Source organism: Rhinolophus hipposideros, assembly GCF_964194185.1.
Source record: "Rhinolophus hipposideros genome assembly, chromosome: 3".
NCBI classification, from domain to species: Eukaryota; Metazoa; Chordata; class Mammalia; order Chiroptera; family Rhinolophidae; genus Rhinolophus; species Rhinolophus hipposideros.
Genome location: NC_138049.1, coordinates 33621151 through 33641697, shown reverse-complemented (window position 1 = coordinate 33641697; position 20547 = coordinate 33621151). Strand labels below are relative to the sequence as shown.

The following is a 20547-nucleotide window of genomic DNA, read 5'->3' as shown; positions in this document are numbered from 1 at the left end:
AGAGCTATTGAATTGAAATCCCCAGGAGTGGTGCTCCATCTCATGCACGATGAAGTATGCAAACTACCTATACTGTAGCACAGAAGATAGAAAAGTTAGTTTCTTGAAGACGTAGCGGAGTTTTCAGTGAGGTAGTAGTTAAACTACACCTGAACTGCAAGGTTAAGTGGGGGCACCTTAAAATTAAAGGGAGCAGCATTTGTAAAGAAAAGCTAGAATCATGAAAAGACCTCCGGTAAGATCTAATGAAATTCTGTAAAAAATGTGAAGTGTTAGCTGTTACTATCAGAAAATCATGTCTTGTTAGGAAGGCAGTCATTCTTTCGGAATCCTGACATAACATCACAAACTTCTATTTACTTTTTAGCCCATTGCTGTTGGGCTCAGTACAGAGGGAGAGCTTGGAAGAAAGTAAGTGTAGCTGCCTTGGCATAACAACATTTTCCACAATTTCCCCACATCTCTATGGGACACAGGAGAAATAATTCCACAGAGCAGGTATGTTGCACAAGACGATTAAAGGAGGCCTTAGCCCTTTAATGACGTCATTGAGCACCCGACGCGGGAGTTCTCTACCCACGTCGGCGCCTCCGGGGGCGGAGCCTGCCCAGGCCTGACGTCACTATCAAGCGCCGCGCGCGCTCATTTGGCGGCGGATTCAAACATTCAGGCCAGGATCTCGGGCCTGAAGAAGCGACGGAGGGGCCGGGTTGTTCCGGTTTTCTCTGCGGAGCAGAGCTTCTGTGCGGTGCAGGGAGTCCCTCGGAAGCTGAGGCGACTGGTGCCTGCGGGCGAGGATGGCGCTGTCGACTAGAGTCTCTCAGAAGAAGCAGATCAGGCGGAAGGCTCCTCGCGGCTTTCTAAGGCGTATCTTCAAGCGACAGAAGCCTCACCTTCGTCTAGAGACCAGTGGCGACTTACTGGTGAGATTCTGTCCCTTCTTGGGCTCCAAGTGAGGCCGGGCGAGGGTAGGGTAAATAAAAACCCCAGTCTTTACTTCCCCGACCCGGCCATCTAGTTCTTTGAGGCCTGTATGTAAGACGTTTTCTGCAGTGACGAGGCAGGTTGGCCCCAGCTCGGCAGGTCAGTTCATACTCCTGACGCTGAATTGTACTGGGGCCCACGAAAATGTAGCTCTCTGGACCTATTTGGCGGGACGCTGTTAGCCACAGCGTCTTACGGCGAGAACTAACGTCCGGTTCCTGCCTAGAGCTTTTAAAGGACGCTGCCTGGGACTGAGCCTAGAGAACGATCGAAAGCTATGAACGACACCCAGTCTTTTAAAAGTAGATTTTGGAATTCAGGCTGGGTCATCTGTATTTAACTGTTGTAAAAGGCATTACTGACATCCCTCTTTTAACGTTGTTAACCAAGTGTGTTGCCCTATTTCCTCTACTTTAGCCAACTTGCTGCAAAACCCTGATTCAAAAGTCGCTTTCTAAGTAGTGTGTTGTCAGCCATGAACTCGTTTTCCTAGACAGGTGGGACACCTGTGAGTTCTCAAGCCAAAGCACTAAAACTTGTTTATCTGACTCATACTACCTGCAGCATAATGCTTATCTAGCAAGTACCCACAACCAAATTACTGTATAATATTTCTGTCTTGAAGTAAAGTCAGAGTTTTTATGGCAAGTGCCTGGAACATGTATCCCACTAGCAGGATGAACACTGTTTTCCTGGGTTGAAACCCTGAGAGGTGCCTCCTCTGTTTTGTCACAAGAGGTCTGAGTGAAAAGACTTGCCTTCATTACAAGTGGGCACCTAATTTTCAGGATATTAAGGTAAAGAATTGTGGCTAACAAGAATGTATGGCATGGAGAGTGTCTTCAGGGCGCACCGTTTCATTTGTTCTTGAGCTACACTGTTTTTATTTTTTCCACCTCTTTTCCCTACTGCCTCCTCATTTGTTGCCTACTTGCAGGGTTTGTCTTTTTGCTAGACTATTATAGAATTGTCTTCATTTTTCCTTTATTTTATTTTGTATCCACACCCAGTGTGATGATAAAGGTGGCACAAGTGAGTTGGAAAAAAGTGAAATTGATTTACAAGACATTTTTAGGTAATTTATTCTGGAGTTTTTACTGGTGCTGGGGTCCCGAGTGGAGGGGAAGGACATGTACCTGCTCAAGAATTTATAGGAGAGTACCACATAGTTTGGCAGAAATTTCTCAAGTTGTCAGATTTCTTCCTCATCCATACCTGTCTACCCCAAAGTAAACTGTGGACAGGGGGGCTATATTGTAAAGTGGAGCCGGAAATAAGGGGACATGAAATTCCAAAAGTTGCAGTGGTAGGGGAAAGGAATTTCTTTCGGCCACCATCTATTCCTAGGTCTTACCCTTTTCTTTGGTTTTCGTTAGTTCTCCTTCACTGTCTTGTATAGGCCATACATCACCCTGGTTTCTTTGCTTATGGTTTTCTGCTTACGTTGACACTTCATAACCTTACCCAGCAGGTGTCCCACATCATCCATAAACTTTTCTACAATTCAGGCAGTCTGTTTTGATCTTTTTTCTGAACTTTGATAACAAGTGTACATACAATGTAGCTGTTGGGATTTTGACTGTTTCCTAAGAGTTTCATATGCCAATGTCTCCTAGCGTGGTATGCAGCTTCTTCAGGGGAAGGAAAAATACGTATCTTTTTGTGTCTCCCATTACCTTTAACACAAAACTAACCTACTTTTATGCTATCTTTTGTATGTATTTCTTCTACCTGAAGATGGTCTTCACTCCACTCCGCAAACACGAATTCTTTTCAAAATCCTAATTTTGTTCGAATGCTACTTCAGTGCATCCTTCCTAATCTTAGAAAGAATCAATCTTATGTTCCTCTATCATCATGCATCTCTCTTTAACTTTTTGATAGGTTTGTTTCTCCGATTTGACTGGAAACTTTGGGATTGTTTGTATTCATCTCACGTTTAGCATAATACCTTGAACGTTCTCAGTATACACTTAATGTCGGCACCATTGTAACTATATGTGGATTGATTGTCATTTCTAACATCTTACCATTTCCTTGTGTTATTTCATAGTTCTGCACTGGCTTTTTGTTATTTTTTTGTTTCATTGTGTATCTCCAGGGTCAGTATCATTGAGTACATTTGTTAATCTGAATAAATGGTTCAGCTTTTTGGTGGCTCTATTAATTTTTAGATTTATCACTGAGGAATGTTGTGCAAATATCTGGGTGTGTTATGGTTTATGTAAAACTCAAGTGCTGTGACGAAGGGAGGAGGAGGTCAGGCTGGCCCGGTCTTTTGGTCAACTGAGACTGTCATGAAATGGACATTTCTTTGTAAATACCTTTTGATTTACCTTTCAAGCAAGCTGATTTTTTCCCCAGTATGACTTCTTGATGGAATGGTTTATCTTGTCAAGTTTGAATGTTTGAATACCTAGCTAAATACCTTAAAATTTGTTTTTGTTCTGACCATTTTAATTTAAACCTTGATGCATTTGAGTGATACCACTCAACAGTTTTATGACAGAGGAATAGGTTGCTTAAAAAAAATTCTGTGACATCAAAAAAGTAATATTAATTTGCCTTGGTATCTATGGTTCATGCCTACGAAGTGGAAAGGACTTTCCATGTAGGTTAATAGCATGAACCAAGTCTCAAAACAGTTTGGTTTATTTGGGATTGAGTAAACATTTTTCTTTTTTCTTTTTTTTTTTTTTTTGCCTACTTTGGGCATATATGGAAGGATCTTTCGTTCATGCAATAATAGACTACCTACTACATATTGGGTCAACGGCTAAAGGTCTCTGGGATACGATGTTAGGGAAGATAGTTATAGTTCTTAGCCTTATAGTAAGTACATTGAGGAATACAGGTGAGAAATTGCTGCATAATGTATGCAGCATGTGCAGTGAAAGGAAGTTCAGGGTGCTGTACATAAACTCACATATTGGGGGGAGTTGGGTTTCTCGGAGAAGTCTACAAACTAATAGGGTGACTGTAGGTAAGGTTGTATTTGATTACCGAAAGAAGTTAAAAAACCTAGTATGGAATTGGAAGCTGAGAAAGGTGAGAGATGACACTGGAAAAGCCTGATCAGGTGGGGTTTAGTATTATGGAATTAATCTTGAGGGCATCTGGGAGCTCTTTATATTTAAAAGTAGAAAATATAGATTAACAGAGGAAATTGTACCATATTATGGAATGTTTTTGCTGCAAAAGGAAATGGGATGTCATTGGAAGTTTTAAGTAATTGAATGATATGATATTGTAATGTAAAGAATCAAGTGAGTGCTTTACCTCTGATTTCTTGTGAAAATTAAAGAAGAGTGCATCAAAAAAAGTACCAAAAGAATATCTCCTTCCATAGGTTCTTTATCTTATTAAATTTAAATTCCCAAACTGTATTTTCCCCAAACATCCACTAAAACATACTTAAGCATCTGTAACAATTCACTGAAGATTTCTGCATAGTATAAATAATTTTAAAACACCACATTACCTAGTTATTTAACATTTAATGAACAGTGGGGGAGCACACAAGATAGTGAATATTAAGTATTGTGTATTAATTGTTCTAACTGCAAAAAGCGTGTTCTAGTGGGTAAATGACCAAAGAAATTGTATGTTAAAGATACTATCTAATTGGACCTCAATTGGTAGTGTCGTCAGGCACATGGCAGGAGAAAGGATGGGAAGATGTTACCAATAATTTAAATAAAAGAGCACTGACTGTGATCCTCGGAGAGAATTAAGATAGGACTGCAGTTCACTTTACATTCTCTCTTGCTTGGATTTTGTGTTCTAGTTTAACTGTTTTCAAGGTTTGTATGTGTAGATTGACTAGCACTTTGGTTTGGATAGTGAATTTTGAGTAAAATATTAGCAAAATGTTATTTTACATATTCAGATAATAAGGTTAAATAATGTACATGTATATTTTATTTATATGTAGCGCTTGTTGTATAAGAATATGCAAGAAACTGGTAACCATGGTTGACTGGGGGATGATGTGGAAGAGACTTATTTTTGACTGTCTACCTTTTTGTTTACTCTTTTGCTTTATGTTTTTATTTTGAAATAATTATAGATTCACAAGAAGTGGCAAAAATAGTAGAGAATACTCAAGTATCTTTACTCAGCTTTCCACAGTGCTAACAACTTACATAACTGCAATCCTTTGTGGGCTTGAATTTGTATTGTTATATTATCTATTTTAAATAATTTCTTAAAAAGTGCCTTAAAGATTACTAATGGTAGATAGGATTATTTCGATATTATTAGATGACAAATAACAACCTTTGTACATAATTTTTCAATTTAGTAAATTTTTAGAATTTTGATTATTAACATTTTTTTTCTCTGCAACACTGAGCGGTAACTATTATTCATATATGAAGACAGTGAGGCACAGAGAGCTTGGGTAAGCTGCCTAAGGTCGCACAGATTCTAAGTGGAAGAACTATGATTTGAACCCAAGACTGTTTGCTTCAAAGGCTGCATTCCATTTTTTTTTTTTTTTTTAAAGGCTGCATTCTTAAATACGCTGTAATTGCTGCAGAGTCTAGCTGATGGGGAAAGGCTTCCTGGTTGGAGGAAACAGTGTCAGCAAAGTCAAAGAAGCACAAGGAAGCCTGAGCAATTGTGATTAGGATGACTGGAGCATAGGGTACGTCAACGTGTCCCCTAAAAACAGGCTCTGAGATGGAAAATTAGTGTCTAAGTGATTTTTATTTATTTATTTTTTTATGGAGAAACAAGGCAGGGAAGCCAAGTAAAGAAGAAATATTTAAAAGTCCCACTTCATGTAGAATGATCCTGAAGGGGACTTCTGGTGGTTACCCCTCAGGTTTGCCCTGATACGAGATCAGGGATCTTGGCTGTCACACTGTTGGTTATTGGTTGGAGATGGAGTAGGAAAAAACAGTGGACACAAAAGATGCATGCAGATTTGGTTGTAGTATCAACATTATTTACCACCAAGTGTTTGGGAAGGAGTGGTAAGAGTTGAGAATCGAGGAATATATGGACACGCTTCTGAGGGGGTCCAATGCCATGGTAGAGAATTTGGAGTTTGTCCTCGACTAATCAGTCAGTGAAGACAGGCATTACTATTATCTTTTTTATAATGGAGGAACTGTACAGTGATGGAAAAATAAATGTTACATACTATGTTACATAGACCATCGTAAATAAATGGTGTTTAACATCCCTTTCTTGGGTTGAACTAGACAGATTTGGGTCTGAGTCTTGGTTAGGGTTGCACACATTAGAAAAGTCACCATACTCTTTGTCAATTATTTTTATCTGTATAATGCTCTATTGACTAATGTTTTAATTAGGGTGTTTTTCCTGCAAGTAAAAGAAAAGTGTTCTTCAGCTGGCTTAAATAATGTGGGGGTAGTGAGATGAAGGGCAGCTCCAATTTGGTAAAATTAAGCCAACAAAAAGCTTTGTCAAGATCATCAATAACAGAATTCCTTATTCTACTTTAACACTCAGTGTGTTTTTTAAGCTCCTGTCATGATTTTAAGACAGCCATCACGTTTCTAAGCACCACAGGCAGAAGCAACAATGTCCAGTGGACGAAGGGGAATCATTATTAACATGTTTTAAAGTAGATATTTCAAATAGCTGGTTAAAAAATCTTTAGACCTTGAATTGTAGAAAGAGAGATGATTAGCCTTAAATATAGTTGTTGATGTGTTTTGATTTTAAATTTTTGGGAAATTTTAAAATATATTATAAATTTAAACTTACTTGGAATCAGAAGTAGGAATATTTGTAATTTAAAAGAGTCCTATATAAGTTTTGATCTAATGATGCTTTACAATAATGTTATCGTCTATAGCCTTTGGTCATCCTTACATTGCATACCCTTGCTTCATGCATTATAATAACTGAGTCTCCTTTGTGTGGAATCTAAGGTGGACCTATAGTCAGCAGAATTCTGTTACTTTACATAAAAGTTAATTGCGTTAATCACAGTATTAAAGAGTACAACATTAAATTTTGGGCTCTTTTATTTTTAAAAATCATTATTTCAAAGCATCAATGTTTGAGTTTAAAATTCCTTTGAATTTTCTCTTTTTAAGGTGCACCTGAATTGCTTACTGTTTGTTCATCGGTTAGCAGAAGAGTCCAGGATAAATGCATGTGAGAATAAGTGTGGAGTCATTAAAAATGAGCATGTACTGGCTGCAGCAAAGGTAAAGTCTGAATTTCTTTTCTTGAACAAGAATTAACTTTTAAAATATCACCTGGTTCATCACCTCTGCCTGATTTAGATTCATTATTCAGCTTTGTTGACTCAGTTGACACTTAGCTTTTCTTGTTAATGGATTTTAATTATGGAGTTTGGCTTTCTTTGTATGTATATTATTGATTTCTGATAGAGATTCATGGACACTGCTTTATCATATTTAGGGGAAAGTGAATGTTTGACTGTAATCTGTAGGATTTGTAGTAGGCTATATTTACTATTTGAGAAGGTTTATCACCTTGAAATTTATCAAAACTTACTGTCTTCTGGATCATTTTATTTTCCTCATTACCTAAGTATTTGTTTTTCTAACTTTGTTTTGAGATCTGCTTGACTTATGAATCAAATCTTATAAAAGCAAAGAAGATTGCTTCTTACTGGTATTTTGATATAATGTAAGAGTATGATGACTAGGGCAGATTTTTCTTCCAAATGTGTTCCTGAGATCATCATTTCCACTGATGTTAACAGATGCTCCACCACAAAAAGCTTCCAGGGTTAAGATAAATTTAGATAATCTAACATACATTACCTCCTTGAATAGGCACAATGTTATGTATATAGAGCTTATTTCTATAAGAATATTCAAGAAGTTCCCAGCCATGGTTGACTGGGGGATGATGTGGAAGAAACTTATTTTTGACAGTCTACGTCTTTGTATACTTTTTAAAATATTTTTTTTATTTTGAAATAATTACAGACTCATAGAAGGTGCATAAATAGTATATAGCGTTCCCGTGTACCTTTTTTGTCCAGCTTTCCACAATGCTAACATCTTTGTATAACTGTAGTTACATATATTTATAAAAGGTTATGAGAAATACAGCAGTAAAGAAAGTTTCCAAACGCTGATTAACTTAGTATTTTGTAAATTTGAGTACATAATATGCTCAGCCTTTTGTAAATTCAGTTGAGTACATAGTAGTTTCTTTTGCAGTACCCATATTAACATCTTACAGAACGGAGACGTACTAACCTAGAGGATTGACCTATTTGGTGGCCTCTGTAGAAGCCTAGAAATGTGCATGCCCTGGCCTTGTGTTTAGGGGCTTTAAATTCTCCTATAGTTATACACATTCCAACAAGTTTCTAGACTACTAAAGTCAATATAAGCGTTTTTCTGCAGGTAGAGCAAAGTTTAAGAGCTTGAATAGTGTATTGTGTATTTTAAATTTAGGGTTTGTTTGTTTTTATTAATAAACTATGGGTATACTTATCTAAAAGTAGGTACATTCTGTAAAAATTTTTTGGATATATTTTGTTCTCATGCTCCATGTGTTTTATGACTAAAGATCTCATTTTGTTTTATTTCTCTCGTGTTCCACATGTTTTGAAAATTGTCTACCTAACAAGCTTTTCAGTGTAAAACGACTAGTCTTGGTCTCTAAATTGACATAATTCCAGATCAAATATAAGAAATTTGGTGTTGCAATGGATTTGTATTGCTTTATAGTTATTAGATGCCTGATTTATGATAGGGTTTTCGAGTTTTGGAACATTCTTTAACAGGATTACTGAACTGTCTACAAACCTCAAGTTAGGAACCATTAATCTGGACACTTTTGGCTTATAATTGAAGAAATTAATATCTAGAAGTGACTATAAAAACAGATTTTGAGAATCTAGGAATTTTTCATGTTCTTTGAGACAAGTAAATGTCAAGACCATTTATAAGGCAAAAGGATTCTCTAATCACCTTGCATATTGGTTTTATAAAATCAGTCTTGCATATTGTACACATAGGAATATTTAGCTTTTTGTTGAGGAATTATGCTTTATTGCCATAGGTATAATATGAATCTTCATTTCTCCCCCCCCCCCCCCACAGGTAATTCTAAAGAAGAGCAGAGGTTAGAAGTCAAAGAACACATTTTTGAAAATGACATGATGTATTATTTTAGGTGGTAACAGATCGTGAAAGCTCTTTTTACATATCAGTTCATAGTGTATATTATTAAAATATTGGCTGTTTGAGGGCTGTGTGCGTTTGTACTTTTTTACTGGTATTGAAATATCTCAAGAACGGTAAATATCTCAACTATATAATGTTTTTTGAGGAATTATGTTTCATTCATTTTAAGTGGTGGTCTCTAGTTCATTTTATTTCCATTTCATTGGTATTGTAAATATTTTACATATCAAAAATCAAATCATACTGTATGAAGTAACTTGAAGAGATGAATTTCTTAGAATTAAGCTTATAATTATTTATATTTAGACACAATTATGGAATCAATTTAACCCCTGAAAACAGATAACATGCAGTCAAATCTAGGCACATTTTAAGTAATAATTTTAACTCTTGAATGCCGTTGCATAAGTAGTGCAATGTATTTTCATGTTATACCAATAGTATAGTGACATAGTTTCTCAACTGTAAACATCAGCAAAGTGTTTTTCAAAACGTATTTCCCTCCCCAAACCAAAAAAATTACAGGGCAAACTGATTTATTTTCTTAAAGTCACACAGATTTACTAGATGGGTGTTTTTCCCCCCAAGGAAATTTTAGAAGTTCATTGTATATCATTCAATAGTTGTTATTTTTAACTTTTTATTTTGAAATAATTATAGATTGCAACATGAAGTTGCAGAGACAGTGCAGAGAGGGCCCTGTGTACTCTACATCCAGTTTGCCCCCAATGGTTACATCTTAAATAATTATAATATCAAAACCAGGAATTTGCCATGAGTACAGTATGTGTGTAATTCTGTATGATTTTATCATGTGTATAGATTTGTGTAACCACTACTACAATCAAGATAGAGAAGTATTTAATTACCACAAGTTTCTACGTAATGCTGTCCTTTTATATATTATACCCAGCCTCATATGATTACCCCTCGCCCCATCCCTAAACTCTGGCAACCACTGATCTGTTTTCTGTCTCTGTATAATTTTGTCATTTTGATGACAAAATCATAATCATAAAGGTTACAACTTTGGGGTAATTGTTTTTCTTCACTCAGCACAGCTTTCTTGAGGTCCATCCAAGTTGTTGTGTGTAGCAGTTTGTTCCTTTTTATTACTGAGTTGTATTCCATGGTGTTTATGTACCACAGTTTGTACAACTCTTCACCCATTGTGGGGCGTTTTGATGATTTCCTGTTTCGGGCTATTACAAATAAAGCTGCTAAAACAATTGTTTATACATTTTTATATTTCTCTGGGATAAATGCCCAGGAGTGTGATTTCTGGTTCAGACGATAAGTATATGTTTAGTTTTTTAAAAAGAAAACCACCAAATTATTTTCCACGGTGACTATACCATTTTATATTTCAACATTTTATGAAAGATCTTTTTTTACATTCAGATGAATATTTAGTATTGTTATTTCTTATTAGCTGTTCTTAGATGTCACCTCATGGTTTATAATTTGCATTTTCCTAATGGCTAATGATGTACATATTATCATGTGTTTATATGTCATCCATTTTTCCTCTTTGGTAAAATGTTTCTTCATTTCTTTTGTGCATTTTCTATTCCGATTTATTTTTTCTAATTTTGAATTTTCAGAGTTCTTTATTCTAGGTGTGGGTCCTTTGTCAGCTAATACCGTTTACAAATATTCTATTCTGTAGCTTCTCTCTTAACAGAATCTTTTAAAGGTCAACAGTTTTTAATATTGATGAAGTATCATTTGTTGTATTTTTTTTCTTTCTTGTATTGGTGTCATGTTTAAGATCTCTTCACCGAGCCCTACATCCTGAAATTTTTTTCCTATATTATTTTTTGCAAGTTTTATAGTTTGTTTTACATTTAAATCTCTGATCTATTTTTGAGTTAATTTTTGTGTAAGGTGTAAGGTTTAGATCAAGATTCTTTTTTTTTTTTTTTTTTTTTGTCTGTGGATATCCAGTTGTTTCAGCACCATTTTTTGAAAAGACTATCTTTCCTCCATTGAATTTCTTCTGTACTTGTGTCATTAATTCGTTGGTCATACTTGCATGGGATATTCCTGGGTTTTGTATTCCATTGGTTTGTTTCAGTCCCTCCACCAATAACACATTGTCTTTATTAATTCCAAGCCATCCAGAAATAGAAGGTAGTAAATTTAATTTAGCATGAAACTAATATGTAGTACTCTACATAAAATTCATGTGAAAAAGACTAATTTTCACACTGATTTATGTTAAATTATTTACTTGAAAATTGTTATAGGCAATGTTTTCATGAATAAGACAGTGTTCCAAGAAAATGCAAATAATTACTGTTTTGAAATTATACCTACTAGAGATTTTAAAAGATCTAATCATTATCTTGTTAATTGTCCTAAGCAAAAAGTTGGCAAAATCATTGATTTTGTTTTTGAAATAGTTTTAAGTCTTCTTAGAGTTGGAGTTGTTTATAAACTCTAAGTTCTTTTCTCCCTTTTAAATGTATTTATTGACTCCAATGTGTTTATTGATCAAAACTTCTGTGTCTAAATAAAAATTCAAGCTGGCCACTACATCCTGTGTTATGGCAACGACCTCAATGCTAGGGATTCATAGCTAATGTGCACCATAGAAAAGCAAGGCAGAGGCACACTTTGTGCTTTTGGGGACAAAAAGTTGTACTAAGTAACCTCAAGAAGTAACTTGTTTCATTTGTAAGATGTATCTTGTTCTTCCTTGTATTTTACTCATTTATAGTTTGTCCACTGTCTAATATTACAAAGGCAGATGTTTTTCTTTATTAATGGAGGTATAATTTTTTAAAAGGCTAGATTATCAGGTACATGATACATTCTTTGGGCAATTAATTGTCTGTGTTGTGATAGCTTTCATGCTGTGTTAAATTATATTTTAGCTGATATTTAAATTTTTAATTTTATGCTTTCATTTTGCTAAGTAGAGTATACGCTCTCCTAGGGCAAAAGTTTTTAATTCTTTAAATCCTGAAAGCCCATTTACAGATTTTTATTTAATTTCCAAAACAAGGACTGGATTTTCAACTATCAAGGCTTGAGGAAGATGTAGCTTCAATTCTTCCAGTTACACCTGGCCAGTAGTAATGTACCTTCATGGCCTTACTGAACTCCAAGGATAATAACCCAAAGGAAAGAACGTTTTGCATGTTTTAAGAAATCTGGATGACTTTCTTGATTCTTCACTAACTACATTTAAGCAAAATAGTTTCAGTTTCTCCCTCTACAAAATTAAGAATTTGAAGGCAATAGTTTCTAACATCCTTTCTAACTCTTCAAAAATAAAAAAGACACTGGTTTCTGAGAAAGCTAATATGGAGAATGTTCCACTATTTGGATATATGAGGCCTAACCCATATTGTTTAAGTCCATGAACCACATGTGATTATAACACGTCTGAGCTCCCTTATATCTTTAATTTTGTTTGTCTAAGAGCCCAAAAGAGAGAAGCTGTTTTATTGATAACTTTTCTTAAATCTTTTGCATTTTTTCCTGTGTTCTTTATTCCCCCTGTTTTTTCACCTATGATTTTCTTCAGAAATTGTACTGAAAACAAGCTTTTCAGAGTTAAGATTCATATTTGGATCACTTTTCTTGATTTATCTAAATCTACATACAATAGGAAGAGGAAAACTTGGAAGATACTGTTTCAAAGGTGTGTCTTGGTGAAGTTGGGGCAGTTTTGGCTTATTTACTAAATTTTATTTTTAAGACATTTCTTGTCAACATAGAAATATATTTTAAAAGCAAAGTGGCCTATGTCTGTCAAGCCTTGAGGATTTTTTTGTGGCCTCAGCCACCAGGATCACTTTGTTTAGTGAAGAGCACCATTGTCTAGAGACAGTATACTGCCACGTGGAGAGTATCTGGGATTTGTATGATGAGTTGATAACAAATAGACCAGCTGGGGAAAGGTGTCTGTATTAGATTGAAGGGGTTTCATCAGCCAGCTATCCATAATGGGGTGGGATAACCAGACATCATAATCTGGCAGCCCAGGTACTATAATTGGCCTATAGGGAAGTTTTGTTCGACCCTCATAGCTTTTTAAAAAATTGAATTAGTTGATTACATTTTAAAATTAAATTTTACATACAAATTTAATTTTAGGTTTCCTTTGAAATTGGACATCTGTTGACCATGTAATGTTGATATATTGTCGGTAATATATCTCCAATGTTGACCAAATATAGCTCTCTTCAGCTGAAGTTATTCTTTGGTTCACTTTGGTTAGTCAGGTCTGCTTTACTTATTTATGTATGGCTTTGCCTCTGTAGGCATTTCAGTTCACAGTCCATTTGAAAACTTAAAAATTGTCATTTCTCTTGACATACCTGGCCAATTTTAGTGGTATGTCACAGCCATGACTCGGGTATGCTCTCTCAGTGTGGTATTTCCCAAACTTTTCTCAAATTTCTGGTAGCAGTTAGCCTGCACTCTTGTTCCAAGCTTGCTTCCAAGCTGTTGGCTTGCACAAGTACAAGTCCACTAGCAGCAGTCTTTAAAGAGTCTTGTCTTGGGCAGTGGTATAGGGCAAAGTGTTTGGACTCATCCAACCATATCTTCCATCAACTTGATCTCTCCCATCCAATAGGGACACAAATTTCTTAAGGTTTCCTGTATTTATGCAAATTAGACTAAAATTCATGTCCAATTTGCAACTTTCCAAGGGACTTTCTTAGATTTCATGAATATATTGCACAGATAGTAGTGCTTTATGGAATTTGCTTCTCTGTACGTTGAGCACCAAAAGGAACTTTTGTCTCAAACGATACTTCTTCAGTAATGTCACTTTGCTTTATGATGCTGTACCAGGAACCCTAATGGCTCATAGTTATGTGTCTTGTACTCAGTCCACTCTATTCCTGACTGGAAGAGTTTGACAGACATGGTGAAAATGCTCTCTAGACTTAGTTCTAGGATGCCTCGTGGACGCATCTGTTTTTCCTGCGTCATTGGGCATTCAATTATATATTTGTTGAGTGGATGAGTGATGGAAGCTACTTAAACCTGACCTCTTTCCACCTACTCTGCCTACAATGGAATAGAAGAAACCTGTCTTCAAAATTTTTGAAGAATAATGCAGACAGTATAACTAGGCTTTCTTAAAGGCGGAGGGTTTTCTATAGCATTCCACCCAGAAAGTTTCTAAAGTGTTCTTCAAATAGATTTCCCTTTCCCTATTTATGAAAGCTGCTAAAAAATCTCTCCTTCTCTCACTATCTCCAGGGTACTGTCACCATTTTCTCCTCTATTTAATCGCTCTTCCTCTTTTTGCCCTGCACGGAACTTTCAGGCATCATAATTCCTGTGAACACATGACCTTCCATGTCTGGTGCTTCCTGTGGAGGGCAATTTTCATGCAGACAAAAATGCTGAGGAAAAAGGTTCTGGTGAGTTGAGATTTGGGGGATGTGAAATGACTGGAATTTCTTAATTTTCAGATAGAACCACAGGCCAATGGGATGGTAGCATTATAATGAACTGGTCACTTGGCCCAATCCTTACCTTAAATATTGTGAACTTGGGGGTCAAAGATAATTAAAATAAAATTGTGACCTTATTATACATTTTCAGAAATTTGATTGAGTTGGGATTAAAGGAAAATGTTACCTGTATGTAAAACTATATGAGTTTTTGATGAAAAGAGGCTATTCTAAAGCTATTACTTAGGGATTTTAGTAACTAGTAAAGCAAGAAAAATGTCTATTTTTGTCCTCCCTAGCTCTGATCCACAAAGCATTAAATGAAAATGAGTATTTTTATGTTTTGTGGCTAGATGAGTTTTCCCCCTCATATCTTGTGGGTGATGAAATTCCTTAATTGTGAAGTCCAGATTTCTGATTAAGCAATTCGTTCTTAGCTTTTTAAATCAAATTTTATCTCAGAGCTTTGAGAGTTAAGGCTGCCAAGATTTAAATGGGGAGGAAAAACATTCATTTTGATCCCTACTGACATTAAATTTTAAGACTTTGCCGTTGTAAAACATAAATCCTGAAAGAATCCAAAAGTGGAAATAAAGTTGGGATTGAGTATGCTATTATTATTATATTTACTATTCAGGGAGAAATAATGCAATCTGATATATGTATAATATAGGTACGTTGGATTTGTATTATGAGTTCAAGTTAGAGCCTTGAAAATAATTTTTTAATAAAATTTTACTCTAGTTTTTTAAATTACCTTATTCTTTATATTGTGAAGCCCACAATATAAAAATAATACATATCTTTTTTCCTTGCATAAACAGTTTGGTTAATGGAGTAATGGCAATTTTCAAGACTATTCAAAATTTGTAATTATTTTAGAAAATTTATTGATGTAATTGAAGTTGTAAGTTAAATCATTAAAATTTGTATTTTTAAATTTGTCATAGTATTTAAATATACTATACTTAATAAATGAAATATGCCTAGCTACAAGTCCAGATATAGAGAATTTGGGGAATTGGAGGAGACAGCAAGCAGATGAATAAATTGATTAAATGTTCCTAACCTTGTAATTTTGTGCAGAGAGCATCCTGTGTTGTGAAAGTAACCATTCTTAGATTTTCGTTACAACTGGACTGTTCAGGTTGCCCAGAGGGAAAGAACATACCTAATTCTAATAAATTCTCATTTATATTCAATGATATATGTACATTTTTGGTCAATTTAGATTTTAAGTGGGTTAAATTAAGTATTAATAACCATACCTGAATAGGTATTTGTGAGATCTAATAATACCTTTATGTGTTATCTTGTGAATATGATAGTTTCTGAACTTATAAATGTGTACCACATACTCACATAATCAAGTTGGGCATGATCATTTATTTAGTCCTTGCTGTATGCTGATCACTGTGGAGTGAGAGACAATATCCTTGTTTTCAAGAAGTTGACCATTTATTTTTATGAGTACTATAGAATTTGCTTAAATATTTATAAACAAAAATTAAAAAAAATTAAGGTCATAGTAATTACAGAGATAATGTAAAAGGATTTGGATCAAAAAGTCTTCCTGAAAGAAGTTTTTCTTCTTCTCCAAATTCAGTTTGATGGAAAAAGATAATGGAAGATTGGAAGTTGACAAAAAGCTCATAGGAAAAGACAAGGCTGAAGGAATAAACGATGAGATGAACTCAGGATTAGAGTGCAGGGGCATGTATGATGAGATTGAAGACATTGTCTGGAAGATTTCCAAATGGTGGGTGACTTGAACCACCAGGAATTAAGAGTCAGTGTAGGGGTCAGGAGGCAGGCAATGAGGTTCTTTGAGTGAGGTTTTAAGTAAAGAAAAAAAAAAATTTTTTAAAGATTATTCTGGTAATTATGAGTGGATTAAGACAGAGAAAGTGAAACTGCTTTAAAAGGTGCTGCAATGGATCAATATGAAATAATCATACAACAGGCTCAAAGTTTTAACGTAGACAATAAATATTGTAGAACTCACAAAGGAAAATATATTTTATAGTCTTTATTGTCTAAGTCATTTAAATTTTTAGTTAGGAGTAGACATTGATAAATTATAACTTTGATTTAAATCATATAGAGGACTTTTTGGAATGTTAAGATATGGGTTATGGCAATCTCAAATATAGTAGCTTAGACAAAGTAGAGGAATTAGGCAGTTTAGAGCTAATGCAATGGCTTAAATATTTCACCAGGGTCCTGGACTCTTTATCTTTTCTCTCATTCTTTGGGGTGAGGGCCTTTCATCGTCTCCATGCGTATCCCTATAGTTTCAAAATAGCTGTTGCGTCTTCAGATGGAAATAGCTGTTGCGTCTTCTAGTATGGAACACACTACCTTTGTATTCCATACTAGAAGAAAAAAGAAGAAACTAGAAAGGGTGGAGCCTGTGTCAGGAGAGAAAAAAGGTTTCATCTTATTACTTGAACTTGTCATACAACTACCACTAGTTAGTTGCTGTAGAGTCCAGAGAAAATGATTTTTTTAAAAAATTTTTTGTTGAGGGATAATTGATAAATGTATGCCGTCTGATAATCAAGTTCGAGAACGTGTTGCAATGATGTTGCTAACCTTTTTTGATATCAGAGGGATTATTCGTTATAAATTTGGACCAACTGGACAAACAGTTAACCAAGTTTACTATTTGGAAGTGCTGAAAAGGCTGCATGAAAAACTGAGACTATCTGAACTTTTTGCCAACAATTCATGGCTCTTGCATCACAACAATGTACCAGCTCACATGGCACTGTCTGTGAGGGAGTTTTTAGCCAGTAAACAAATAACTATTGGAACACCCTCCCTACTCACCTGACCTGGCCCCCGGTGACTTCTTTCTTTACCTGAAGACAAAGGAAATACTGAAAGGAAGACATTTTGATGACATTCAGGACATCAAGGGTAATACAATGACAGCTCTGATGGCCATTCCAGAAAAAGAGTTCCCAAATTGCTTTGAAGGGTGGAAGAGGTGCTGGCATCAGTGCATAGCTTCCCAAGGGGAGTACTTGGAAGGTGACCATAGTGATATTCAGCAATGAGGTGTGTGGCACTTTTTCTAGGAGTTCGCGAACTTAATTGTCAGACCTTGTATGCCCAGGAATGAGATTGATGGGGCACATTGTAGTTCCATTTTTAAGTTTTGAGGAACTACCATACTCTTTTCTATGATGATTGTGTTAATTTACATTCCCACCAACAGTGTGTGAGGGTTTCCTTTTCTCCACGTCCTCGCCGACATTTATCTCTTGTTGGTAATAGACATATTAACATGTATTAGGTGATATCTATCTAATTGTAGTTATCTTTTGTGTTTCCCTGATGATTAGTGATGTTGAGCCTCTTTTCATATAGGCTGTATACCTGTTGGCTATTTGTAAATCTTTGGAAAAATGTCTTCAGGTTTTTTGCCCATTTTTTAATTGGGTTGTTTGCTTTTTTGCTACTGAATTTCATTAGTTCTTTACATATTTTGAATATTAACCCCTTATCAGATAGATAGTTTGCAAATAATTTCTCCCATTCTGTATATTGCCTTTCAAATTCATTGCCAATTTCCTTTGCTGTGCAGAAGCTCGTTAGTTCAATGTAGTCCTACTCATATTTTAGCTTTTGCTGCCTGTGCTTTTGGTGTCCTATCTAAGAAATCATTGCCAAGACCAATGTCAAGGATCTTTTAAAAAAAATCTTTATTTTTCAATTACAGTTGACATTCAATATTATATTAGTTTCAGGTATATACTATAGTGGTTAGACAGTTATGTAACTTTTGAAGTGATCCCCTGATTAGTACCCACCTGGCACCATATATAGCTATTACAATATTATTGACTATATTTCCTATGCTGTACTTTGAATCCCACTATTATTTAGTAACTGCCAATTTGTACTTCTTAATCCCTTAACCTTTTCCACCCAGCCCACCCACACCCTGTCCACCTGGCAACCATCAGTTTTTTGTTTGTTTGTTTTTGTTTTATGTGTTCTATTAGTTTTATGGTTTCAGGTCTTACACTTAAGTGTTTGATCCATTTCAAGTTAATTTTTGTGTGTGGTGTAAGATACGGGTTCATTTTGATTACTTTGCATGTGGATATCCAGTTTTCAGAAAATCATTTACTGAAGAGACTCTTCTTTCTCCATAGTGTGTTCTTAGAGCCCTTGTCAAAAATTAATTGGCTGTATATGCGTAGATTTACATCTGGGCTCTCTATTCTGTTCCAGTGGTCTATGTGCCTGTTTTTTTTACATCAGCACCATACTGTTTTGATTACTATAGCTTTGCAATATAGCTTGAACTCAGGAGGTGTGAATGCCTCCACCTTTGTTCTTCCTTATCATGATTTCTTTGGCTGTTTGGAGTCTTTTGTGGTTCCATACAAATTTGGGGGTACTTTGTTCTATTTCTGTGAAAAATGCCATTGGGATTTTGATAGGGATTGCATTGAATCTGTAGATTTGGTTGGTAGGGACATTTTGATAATAATATTCTTCTAATCCAAGAGCACAGGATATCTTCCATTTATTTGAGTCTTCAGTTTTTTCATCAATGTATTATAGTTTTCAGTGTTCAAATATTTTCCCTCCTTGGTTAAATTTATTCCCAAGTATTTTATTGTTTTTGGTGCTTTGTCTCTTAGCACAATCAAGGTTCTGTCATTAAAGGAAGGAGCATGTATTAGGTATGTGTGTCTGGCAGAAGAGTTGTTTTATAGAATCCAGTGATCGTACAAAAACGTGTTAAACCATAAAGTTAAAAACTTTAAAATATTGGGTTGAAGTTCTTTCAGTTGTTTGAATACTGAATCAGGACATTTTTTTACTGTTTTTGATCCTACTGCTTTCTCAGACTGTGTGGCCAGAGTAAACCCAGATTACACCAGAGAGAAAGTGTAGAAAATATATGTAGTCTGAGGACCAATTTATAAATATGAAGAATATTACATAAATGTGTGGTTTCAAATGTCTTTAAATTAAAATTTTTAATTTATAGTTTATGTTTATAGTTTTAACATTTATCATCTTAAATTATATTTTCAAATGTGTGTCACTTTGTTGTTTTGTTTTCTAATACGACCTATGATCTCAGATGAAGGTGACCCTTCAAATTGAATGACCAGTATATTTAGAACAATTTTATAATAGGAAATAAACATAGCCAGATAGATTATAAAGCATACCTAGTATACTTTGTTCCTCAAATGTTATGTGATATATGTGTAAAATTGTACAGCTAAAGATATTTAGCCAATGAGATCACTGAATTGGCAAAATATTCCTGAAGGTTTTAAGAATGAGGCTCCGAAGGTATGTGGTTATTTGAAATATATTTTGGACAAGCCTCCGGTGATGCAGAAGAAGTTAAAACGTCTAGCCAAAAGATTGAATCACTGAAGAAGTGCAGAAAGAACCAGCAATAAACTAGCTAAGTGTCCTTTCTGGAAATGCAATCATTTCATTGTTACTAACATAAGTCTTCTAAAGTGCTTTGGGATATTACCAGTAATATAGATTCTGTGCCCATGAGTAATAAAATGTTACTCTTAGTCACTTGGAATTTTAAATCTTACTTTATTTCTAGATGGAGCTGAATCAGTTTTCTTCTTGGTTTCTAAGGGAATCCTCAAAATTATATTTCCTTCTTACATTATTATAGTTGAATAACTGTAATAATGCTTCATATGTGAAAAATAATAAAGGTACTAGATGTAAATGATATCAAAATAATGTTTTGGATTCTGAAATCTTGTTAATGTAGTCATCAAAGATTTTTTTTGTATGTAAGGAAACACTTTTACAACAAAATTTGCTTTATTCTAAAACTACCAAGAGACAGAAATTATATGGACCTCTAAAGTACTTAGTCTGTAGACAAGATAATAAAATTTTCAGTACCTACTATTTTTAGGGCACTGTGCTAGAGAGTAAGGGACATAAAAACCATTAAAATGCATTCCTTACCCTTA

At 35.0% G+C, this 20547-nt stretch overlaps 1 protein-coding gene across 1 annotated transcript; it reads left to right on the top strand.

Moving 5' to 3' along the window:
- Nucleotides 1-634: 634 nt before the first annotated feature.
- CENPW (centromere protein W) lies at nt 635-10373 on the top strand. Its single transcript, XM_081043020.1, has 3 exons — nt 635-923; nt 7059-7172; nt 9054-10373. Exons 1-3 carry the CDS (start codon nt 798-800, stop codon nt 9078-9080), a joined length of 267 nt encoding a protein of 88 aa, XP_080899146.1. The 5' UTR covers nt 635-797; the 3' UTR covers nt 9081-10373.
- Nucleotides 10374-20547: the final 10174 nt, after the last annotated feature.